General features: G+C 45.5%; 1 protein-coding gene across 2 annotated transcripts; it reads right to left on the bottom strand.

The window, feature by feature from the left end:
• Positions 1 to 1,254: 1,254 nt before the first annotated feature.
• Positions 1,255 to 7,387, bottom strand: LOC132808547 (zinc finger protein 239-like). Of its 2 annotated transcripts, XM_060822167.1 has the most exons (3): positions 7,296 to 7,387; positions 3,268 to 3,433; positions 1,255 to 2,816 (listed from the first exon to the last, which is right to left on the bottom strand). In XM_060822167.1, the coding sequence occupies exon 3, from the start codon at positions 2,503 to 2,505 to the stop codon at positions 1,555 to 1,557; it is 951 nt and encodes a 316-aa protein (XP_060678150.1). In that variant the 5' UTR covers positions 2,506 to 2,816; positions 3,268 to 3,433; positions 7,296 to 7,387; the 3' UTR covers positions 1,255 to 1,554. The 2 variants fall into 2 exon arrangements, with proteins under 2 accessions (XP_060678150.1, XP_060678149.1); XM_060822166.1 differs by lacking the exon at positions 3,268 to 3,433.
• Between the last annotated feature and the right edge of the window lie 1,797 nt (positions 7,388 to 9,184).

Here is a 9,184-nt window from a genome sequence, read left to right as displayed (position 1 = left end):
CAGAGTTGGAGGCTTGGGACTGGGATAAAGTGGGGGAGGTAAGGAAACTGTTGAAATCCACAATTTATCCTGTGTGGTTGCAGGGTCGCAAGGCAGAATATGAGGCGTTCCTCCTCCAGGCATCGGGTAGTAACGGTTTGGCGATGGATAGGTTGGAGAAGTGGGTGGAGCTGATAGATTGAAAAGTTGATGGACAGGTCAGGAGGGTGGTGCTGAGTTGAAGGCATGGGACTTGGATAAAGTCGGGGGGGGGGTGGAAAATGATGTCTAGTATATGCAGTCCTCATTTTCTCCTCCTCAAAATTATAGACATTTGTAAGGGGCATGGATAGGGTGAACGTCCAAGGTCTTTCCCCAGGTAGGGGAGTCCAGCACTGAAGGGGCATAGGTTGAAGGTGAGTGGGGAAAGGGACCTGAGGGGCAATATTTTCACGCAGGGGGTGGTGCGTGTATGGAATGTACTGCCAGCAGAAGTGGTGGAGACTGGTACAATTACAACATTTAAAAGGCATCTGGAAGGGGATATGAATAGGAAGGGTACAGATGAACATAGGCCAAATGCAGGCAAATGGGTCACTAGATTCATTTAAGATATGGACTGAGGGGTTTGTTTCCGGCTCTACAACTCTAGGACTCTACGTCTACTTAGTCGAAACCAATTTCACAAAATGAGGAATAGGTCATTCGCCCCTTCCAGCCTGTCCTGAGCTGTGGCCTAACTGCACATATTCCAGTGCAAGTTTCAGAAAGATTTCAGCAGCTCTTTTTAAAAATTGAAATGCGTTGAGACTTCAATGATGTTTCGGAATATATAATTTTAGCTATTCTCAAATTTTAAAGATAAGAGTTACTAGTGAACACAGCGCAAACCGCCCAGTGTTGCCAGTAACCTTTACAATGTTGATGAAACTATGCAGTACCGGTACTCCTTAAAAATTTACAAGTTCTAACGATATGAGCAAATCATTCGCTGCTCCATCTGCTACACGACATTAGAAATTTAGTGCAGGAGGCTGGAAGAAATGAGCAGCTTTAAAACAGAGACCATCTGGAGCTCAAAGCTTTCAATGAGAGTCTGAGCCTGACAGTAAGTTCAGGTAATCTTTATTGTGACCCAATTTTGTTACAGCTTCAGATCTCCCCCCCCCCCCCCCCCCCCTCCCCCAGCAAAAAGGGGGAGAGAAAGCAGCTGCTTTTTAAACAACTCAAGGTCAAAGCGCACACACTCCCCCTCCCTCCACCCCATCCCACCCCACTTTCTTTACTCTTGGTCAGCACTCTTTATTCCTGGTAATTGGATCCTTGGTACAACCTTAACCCGTGGGGCCGGGAACGGGGGCGGTGTGGAGTGAACCCTTTCCCACGACGGCAGTTTCCTTCCCTAAAAAGGGCGTGAGTGAATCAGATTAGGGTTTTCTCCCCCACCCAACACCAGAAAATGGTTTCATCATTAGATTCTGACCGAATTCCAATTCCACCATCTGCCGCAGTGAGATTCAAACCCAACAGATCCCAGAACTGGGTTGATAGTCCAGTCGATAATGGCACTCGCTGTCAGTCTCCCTGCAATGGCACATGAAGTCGCTGGTGGTTCCGGAGGTTGGAGGAGCGGGTGAAGGCCTTCCCACACTTGGGACAGCTGAAGGGCTTCACCCCTGTGTGGACCCGCTGGTGCCTCAGCAGGGCGGAGGAATAGCTGAAGGCCATCCCGCACTCAGGACAACTGAAGGGCCTCTCTCCCGTATGGACTCGCCGGTGGGTCAGCAAGGTGAAGGAATTGCTGAAGGCCTTCCCACACTTGGGGCAACTGAAAGGCCTCTCCCCCGTGTGGATCCGCTGGTGCCTCAGCAGGTGGGAGGAATAGCTGAAGGCCTTCCCACACTCGGGACAGTTGAAGGGCCCTTCTCCTGTATGGACTCGCCGGTGGGTCAGCAAGGTGGAGGAATTGCTGAAGGCCTTCCCGCACTCAGGACAACTGAAGGGCCTCTCTCCCGTATGGATTCGCCGGTGGGTCAGCAAGGTGGAGGAATTGCTGAAGGCCTTCCCGCACTCGGGGCAGCTGAAAGGCCTCTCCCCAGTGTGGACCCGCTGGTGCCTCAGCAGGTGGTAGGAATAGCTGAAGGCCTTCCCACACTCGGGACAGCTGAAGGGCCCTTCTCCCGTATGGACTCGTCGGTGGGTCTGCAAGGTGGAGGAATTGCTGAAGGCCTTCCCACACTCGGGGCAACTGAAAGGCCTCTCCCCCGTGTGGATCCGCTGGTGCCTAAGCAGGGCAGAGACCTGGGTAAAGCCCTTCCCGCACTTAGGACAGGAGAACGGCCTCTCCCCTGTGTGGACGCGCTGATGAATCTCCAGGTCAGACGGAGTACGGAAGCCTTTCCCACAGTTATCACACTTCCACGGTTTCTCCATGTCCGAAGCTTCAGCTACAATCAAACGCATGTACTTCCCCTCACTGCTGGGAATTCCTCTTTCCAGGCCGTATAACAGTTTCAGGCTCCACATTCAGTGGGCAGCAACAGTTGGGTCTCTCATCCAGGCCCACTGATAATGAAAACTTACTCAAACAGGAACCAAAAAGGTTTGCTCCTTCTCACAGAATTATAGTGAAAAATCGTGGCTGTCCTGATCAATTGAGTGACTGTCAGATATTGACGTGAAAATAAGGACTGCAGACGCGGGAGAGTCAGTGTCAAAAAGTGTTGCGCTGTAAAAGCACAGTGGGTCAGGCAGCATGAGAAGCAGGAGAGTCAACGTTTCAGGCATCAGGCCTTCATCTGTTCATTGAGACTTGCATCTTCAGATCTTCAAATACTCTGTAAAAAGAGATTACAAAAGTCATCACTGTCAGTGCAGGGTAGAAATTCAGAACAAGCTATTCTACTTTCTGTGGAACACCCTTTTCTTTTGTTAGTTCACAAAATTGAAAGCATCATCCCACTGCTCCTTCATCAGGTGGTTGTGGCGAATAAGACCATAAGGAACAGAATTTATGGAAAGATGTTTGTGTCCTGCCACTGAAATGATATATTGAACAAACCTGGATTGTTAAGTCTTTCATCTTTTACAATGGATTACAGGTATCATTAATATGTAAATCCCAGAACTTCCTGTAAGGCACCCTCTCAAGCTAACATAAGGCTTTATAACAAAAGGTGACATCTCAGCTCAGACAATGCATTAAAGGGATGAGGCTAGAGTTTGTCAGTATCCCAATCTGGAGTCAGACTGGTTCTATTTCCAAAGCAGGAATTTTAAAAATATTACCTGGATTGACTGCCTGCATGAACTGCTGAGTCTCATCCACCAGCTGAAATGACTGGATAGGGAGGGCTTGATCCCCACAGTGCAATGAATTCCCACTTTCCACCAAAATCCCAAATGTCCACACTCACTCAGTTGCTCTCTCACAAATGCAAGATTTCTTCTGCTCCTAGGAAGAGCAAAACATCTATGAAACATCTATGGGTGGCATGGTGGCACAGTGGGCAGCACTGCTGCCTCACAGCGCCAGAGACCCAGATTCAATTCCCGCCTCAGGTGACTGACTGTGTGGAGTTTGCATATTCTCCCCATGTCTGCGTGGGTTTCCTCCAGGTGCTCCGGTTTCCTCCCACAGTCCAAAAATGTGCAGGTTAGGTGAATTCAAAATGCTAAATTGCCCATAGTGCTAGGTGCAGGGGAACGGGTCTGGTTGCGTGCACTTCGGCGGGTCGATGCGGACTTGTTGGGCCAAAGGGCCTGTTTCCACACTGTAAGTAATCTAATCTAATCACGAAAGCTGCTTTGAAAGTTCAGTCTTCACAATCACACTTCTGCTTTCACCAAGACAATTAGAGTCACACAGAACGGAAACAGACCCTTTGGTCAAACTCGTCTGTGCCAAACAGATATCCAAAATTAATCTAGTCCCATTTGCCAGCATGTGGCTCTTATGGTTCCTGTTCATGTATCCAACTAGGTGCATTTTAAATATAATTATATCAGCCTCACCACTTCCTCTGGCAGTTCATTCCATACATGCACCACCCTCTGCGTGAAAACAATTGCTCCTCAGGTCCCATTCAAATCATTCCCCTCTCACCTCAAACATATGCCCTCTAGTTTTGGCCTCCCTGACCCTGGGGAAAAGACCTTGGATATGCATCCTATCCATGCCTGTTATAAACCTCTATAAGGCTGCCCTCAGCCTCTGATGCTCCGGGAAAAATATCCCTGACCTAATCAGCCTTTCCCTGTAGTTCAAACCCTCCAAGCCTCACAACAGCCTTGTAAATCTTTTCCGACCCCTCTCAAAGTTTGAAAGTTCTTTCCTCAAGCAGGGAGACCAGAACTGGACGTACTATTCCAAAAGAGGCCTAACCAACGTACAGCCACAACATGACTTCCCAATGCCTATACTCAATGCTCTGACCAATAAAGGAAAGCATACCAAACACCTTCTTCACTATCCTGTCTACCTGCGACTCCACTTTCAAGGAGCTATGAACCTGCACTCCGAGGTCTCTTTGTTCTGGCAACACTCCCCTTCACTGTACCAGTCCTGTCTGGATTGCTTGACCAAAATGCAAAACCTCACATTTCTCTAAATTAAACTCCATCTGCCACTCCTCAGCCCACTGGTCCATCCAATCAATTCTAATTTATTGTCAATTCTGCTTCCTCTCTTATTCCCTCAAAGCTAAAAGTCTCCATCCCACACACTCTCCTTCCCTTCTCACTTTGTTGAGCCTAATCCCTGTTGTATCTCATCCTGAAGGGTCTAGGTGATGCTGATTAACAGGCCTATACTCAGGGGAGATCTAATTGAAACATACGGAATACTGAACGGCCTGGACAGAGTGGACGTTGGGAAGATCTTTCCATTGGGAGGAGAGACTAAGGCTCAAGGCACAGTCTTAGAGTAAAGGGATGACCCTTTACATTGAACATAAGGAGAAATGTCTTCAACCAGAGAGTAATGAATCTATGGAATTAACTGCCACAGAAGGCTGTGGAGGCCAGGCCACTGAGGATATTTAAGACTGAGATGGATAGGTCCTTGAGTATCAAGGGGATCAAGGGTTATGGGGAAAAAGCAGGAGAACGCAGATAAGAAACTTAATAGCCACAATCGAATGGTATGAGCAGACCCAATGGGCCAAAAGGCCTAATTTCTGCTCCTATATCTGATGGTCTCTTGCTGTCCTGGACACAAAACTGTATGAATCCAGGTAAGATTCTGTTAATCCATTTTTTAAAATTAGAATCAGTCTGACCATTGTGGTACAGACAGCCTCACACAGGGAAACTCACACCTTCAATACATTATCTGGGACGATGTGACACCAATTGGGAATGTAACTTTTAAAAAAAAATTTTGCTATTCACATATGAAAGAATGACCATGTTGGTTTCAGTTCTCAAAGATGAGAGACTTAACAAACAATCCAGCTCTTTTTTAATATAATTTCAGTTACATCACACTGTAAACCTTTGCTATAAATTCTGTGTCTTACAATCTTATTCTCCACAACCATTTGATGAAGGAGCAGCGCTCTAAAAGCTAGTGCTCCCAAATAAACCTGTCGGACTATAACCCTGTGCTGTATGATTTTTAACTTTGGACACAGAGCGTGAGAATTGGGAGCAGGAGTTGGCCAATTGGTCTTTTGAACCTGGACCAGCATTGAACAGACCATAACTGGATATGAATCTACCAAAATCTAGGTGGATAAGCTGGGACTTTCTTCACTGGAGCACAGGAAGTTGAGAGGTGACCGTACAGAGGTTTATAAAATCATGAGAGGTATACATGAGGTGAATGGCAGCTGTCATTTCCCGCAGGTGGGAGTTTCAGGATTACGCAGCAAATTGTGAAAAGTGAGAGGAGAAAGGTTTTGAAAAGATTTGAGGGGCAACTTTTTTAAAAAAAATACGTGGTTCATGTGTGGGATGAATGTCCAGAGGAAGGTGGATGCCGGTATAGTTACTTTTAAAAGACATTTGGTTAAGTACATGAATAGGAAAGGTTCGGAGGGATATGGGCCAAACACTGGCAAGTAGGACTAGATTAGTTTATGAATACAGTCAGCACGGACTAGTTGGACTGGAAGATCTGTTCATGTGCTGTGTGACTGTAACTGTTCTCTACTGGTCTTAAAAACATTTTCTTGCTTTCCCCCATAAACATCCACTTCATTGTTGCTCAAAAAATCAGATGAACTCAGCCTTGAATATATTCAATGACCCCTAACTGCAGGAAGACATCCCCACTCAATTCCTCTTGTTAATATACCACTTGCTTTGCTGATTGCTTGCTGCACCTGTCTGACAACTGGCAGTGACTGGTGTAGAAAGACACTGAGCCCCCTTTCTACATCCACATATCATTCCCTATTCCCTTGGGCCCAAAACATCGACTATCCTGCCTCTCGGATGCTGTCTGGCCTGCTGTGCTTTTCCAGCGCCACACTTACTGACTTTAATCTCCAGCATCTGCAGATCTCACTTTCTCCACGTCTCAGTATATCACCATTTAAATAATACAATTCCTTTCTGCTTTTTCCCCCCACAGTAAAGGCTACAACTTCACATTGTTGTATTCTATTTCTCACGTATTTTCCAATTGTGATCTTCTCTACATTGGGGAGACCGAGCATAAAGTTGGGAACGGTTTGCCAAGCTTCGCAGACAGGTTCACAGAGGTTGACGGGACCTCCCAGTCACCACACATTTTAATTCCCCTTCCCACTCCCTTTCTGAAAAGACTATCTTAGGCCTCCTCCATTGCCACAATGAACCAAACAGCAAATTGAAGTAACAACACCTCATCCTCCGTCTGGGCAGCCTCCAGCCCAGAGGACTCAACATTGAGTTCTCCAGTCTCAAATAATCTCACTTCCCATCCCCCTCGACTCCCTTCTCAGCCCCTCCCCCTCATTTCTACTCCTCCCTGTCATCAACCAGATTTATTCCTCCCATTGACCCACCAAGTCGGACCCTCCACCTGTCTTCACCTATCCCCACTTCACCACCCAGCCCCCAGGACACCGCTACACCCATCCCCAATCCTGAAGAAGGGTTACACGTGAAACGTCGACTTCTCCACCTCCTGATGTTACCAGGCTTGTTCTGTTCTTCCAGCCTCCTGCCTGTCTATTTCGTCAATTGCGACACAGACGTGCAGCAACGTTTCCAGAGTCTGTTTCCACCCCGATTCATTCCCTTTCCTTTAAGTTGCTGCAAGTCAATTGAAACCCTGAATTTTTTTAAAAAATGGAAAAGGCGGCGAGAAAACAGTGACCTGTACTCACAGATATTGGACAGAGGAAGGAAGTGGGGTTCTGGGGTGAAGCTCGATCTTCTTTCAGAGAAACAGCAGCAGCTTCAGAAGCTCATGGTCAAACTTCCGCATTCAGACAATGGGGTGACTCTGATTGGCGGGAGGACTAGACTCCTTCCGGTCCTCCAGTACTTCCTATTGGCCAATCAAAAGAAGATCGCGTGCCTATTTTGGCGGACTGCGATGAGCATATCTGGTGTTTTGCTGACACCAGAAAACATGCGCAGTATGTTCTTTTAAGATGCTGGTCTTGCTGACAGATTTTAAGTGTCCAAATGCCAAAAAGAAGAAAAGGAGTAGAGTCACAATAATTTTTCCCCTGTGGTTCGACATTTTATTGCTTTTGCATTTTGTCTCGCTGCTCAACTTTTGTAGGTCTTTTCCCCTTGTTGAGACAGTCTCCCCGTGAGCTGACTGGGCAGAGCTTTAACCAGTTACACAGACTGAAGAAACATTACACTATTCGCAGGAGGGAGTGACTGTACACGTTTCCGGAGTGTGATCACACTTTCAATTGTTCATTTGAAACACAGAGTCAGAGTCAAAAAGTCACCAGAACTGCGGAGAAGTTGTGGAAATGTCGACACTGAGGGAAGGGATTCCATTCCCTGTCGGCACTGGAGATTCATCAGCTCAGTCGCAATGCGGAGAGGCCGTTCTTCAAAAAAATTATTACAACATTATTTCTCATTGACAAAAACACATTTACGCTGCCTGATTACCTTGAACTTATACAAGTGCCCTATCATAATATCTTTAATAATAGCTTTGAACATTTTCCCTACGACATATGTTAAGTTAAACGGTCTGCAGTTTCCTATTCTCGGTCTTACGAAAGGACTTTTCTAATCTAAAGAAACGACCCTGAAACTAATGAGATTTGGAAAATTAAAACCAATACATTAAATATTTCATTGGCTAGTTTGTCTTTCAGTGTCGAGGATGAAATCAGACTTGTCAGCTCGTAGTTCCAACAATTTACTCAGTACTACTTCCCTAGTAATTGTAATTTTTTCAGTTCCTCCCTCCTTTCAATTCCTGATTTACAGCTAGTTCCAGGGTGTTACTTTTATCCTCTCGAGTGAAGTCAAATTCAAGCTCTTTCCAATTCATCTGCCATCTCTTTATCCTCCGTTACTGAATCCCTAGACTCATTTTCTGCAGAACCAACACTTACTTGTTAACGTTTTTTAAGAAAAGCTGACAAAACTTTCCTACCTGTTTTTATTGTTTTGGCTAACTTTCTAACCCTAATTGTTGTGTTCCTGCCTACATTATTTCTGACGTTTTGCCACAGCTCTCAACTCTAGCATCAACCTGTCTGCTTAGTCGAGAGAACTAAGCTTGGATAAGTGTTGCAAAACACACAAGGGCAAATCTGTCCTCTCCAGAAAGTGTTAGTGCTTAACATGATAAAATTCACTTTGAAATATTGTTCATCCAAATTTTACCAAACACATACTACAGATTCAACATCCCACAATGACACCCAGTTTTGTTATGATCTTTAATTCTGAAGAGACATTTGAATACCCAGTGATTAACTGAGAGAACTCTTCGTTAATTTTTCACATTTTGAAACATCTAAAAATTACCAATTAACTGGATTAATTTAGCAGAATGGGATGTATAGCCTTAAATTGTAAATCTATGTTTCTTTACATCCCTGCAAGAGTTCCCACGAATATCTACATGAATCTTGATAGTTCATTCACTTTTGGGAATAGTCCAAGGCATGCAACATCTCTCTAGAATTCACTTGAATCCTTCTCAGGATTCCAAATATTCCTGGTAATTGTATGTGAGAAAAGTTCTGCCACCCTGGCAACCCACAATAGGCCCACAATTGGCCAAACTGTA

The sequence above is a fragment of the Hemiscyllium ocellatum genome (genome assembly GCF_020745735.1).
Source record: "Hemiscyllium ocellatum isolate sHemOce1 chromosome 27 unlocalized genomic scaffold, sHemOce1.pat.X.cur. SUPER_27_unloc_7, whole genome shotgun sequence".
In the NCBI taxonomy this organism is placed as follows: domain Eukaryota; kingdom Metazoa; phylum Chordata; class Chondrichthyes; order Orectolobiformes; family Hemiscylliidae; genus Hemiscyllium; species Hemiscyllium ocellatum.
Note: the sequence above shows the minus strand (reverse complement) of the source record. Positions and strands in the feature narration are given on the sequence as shown.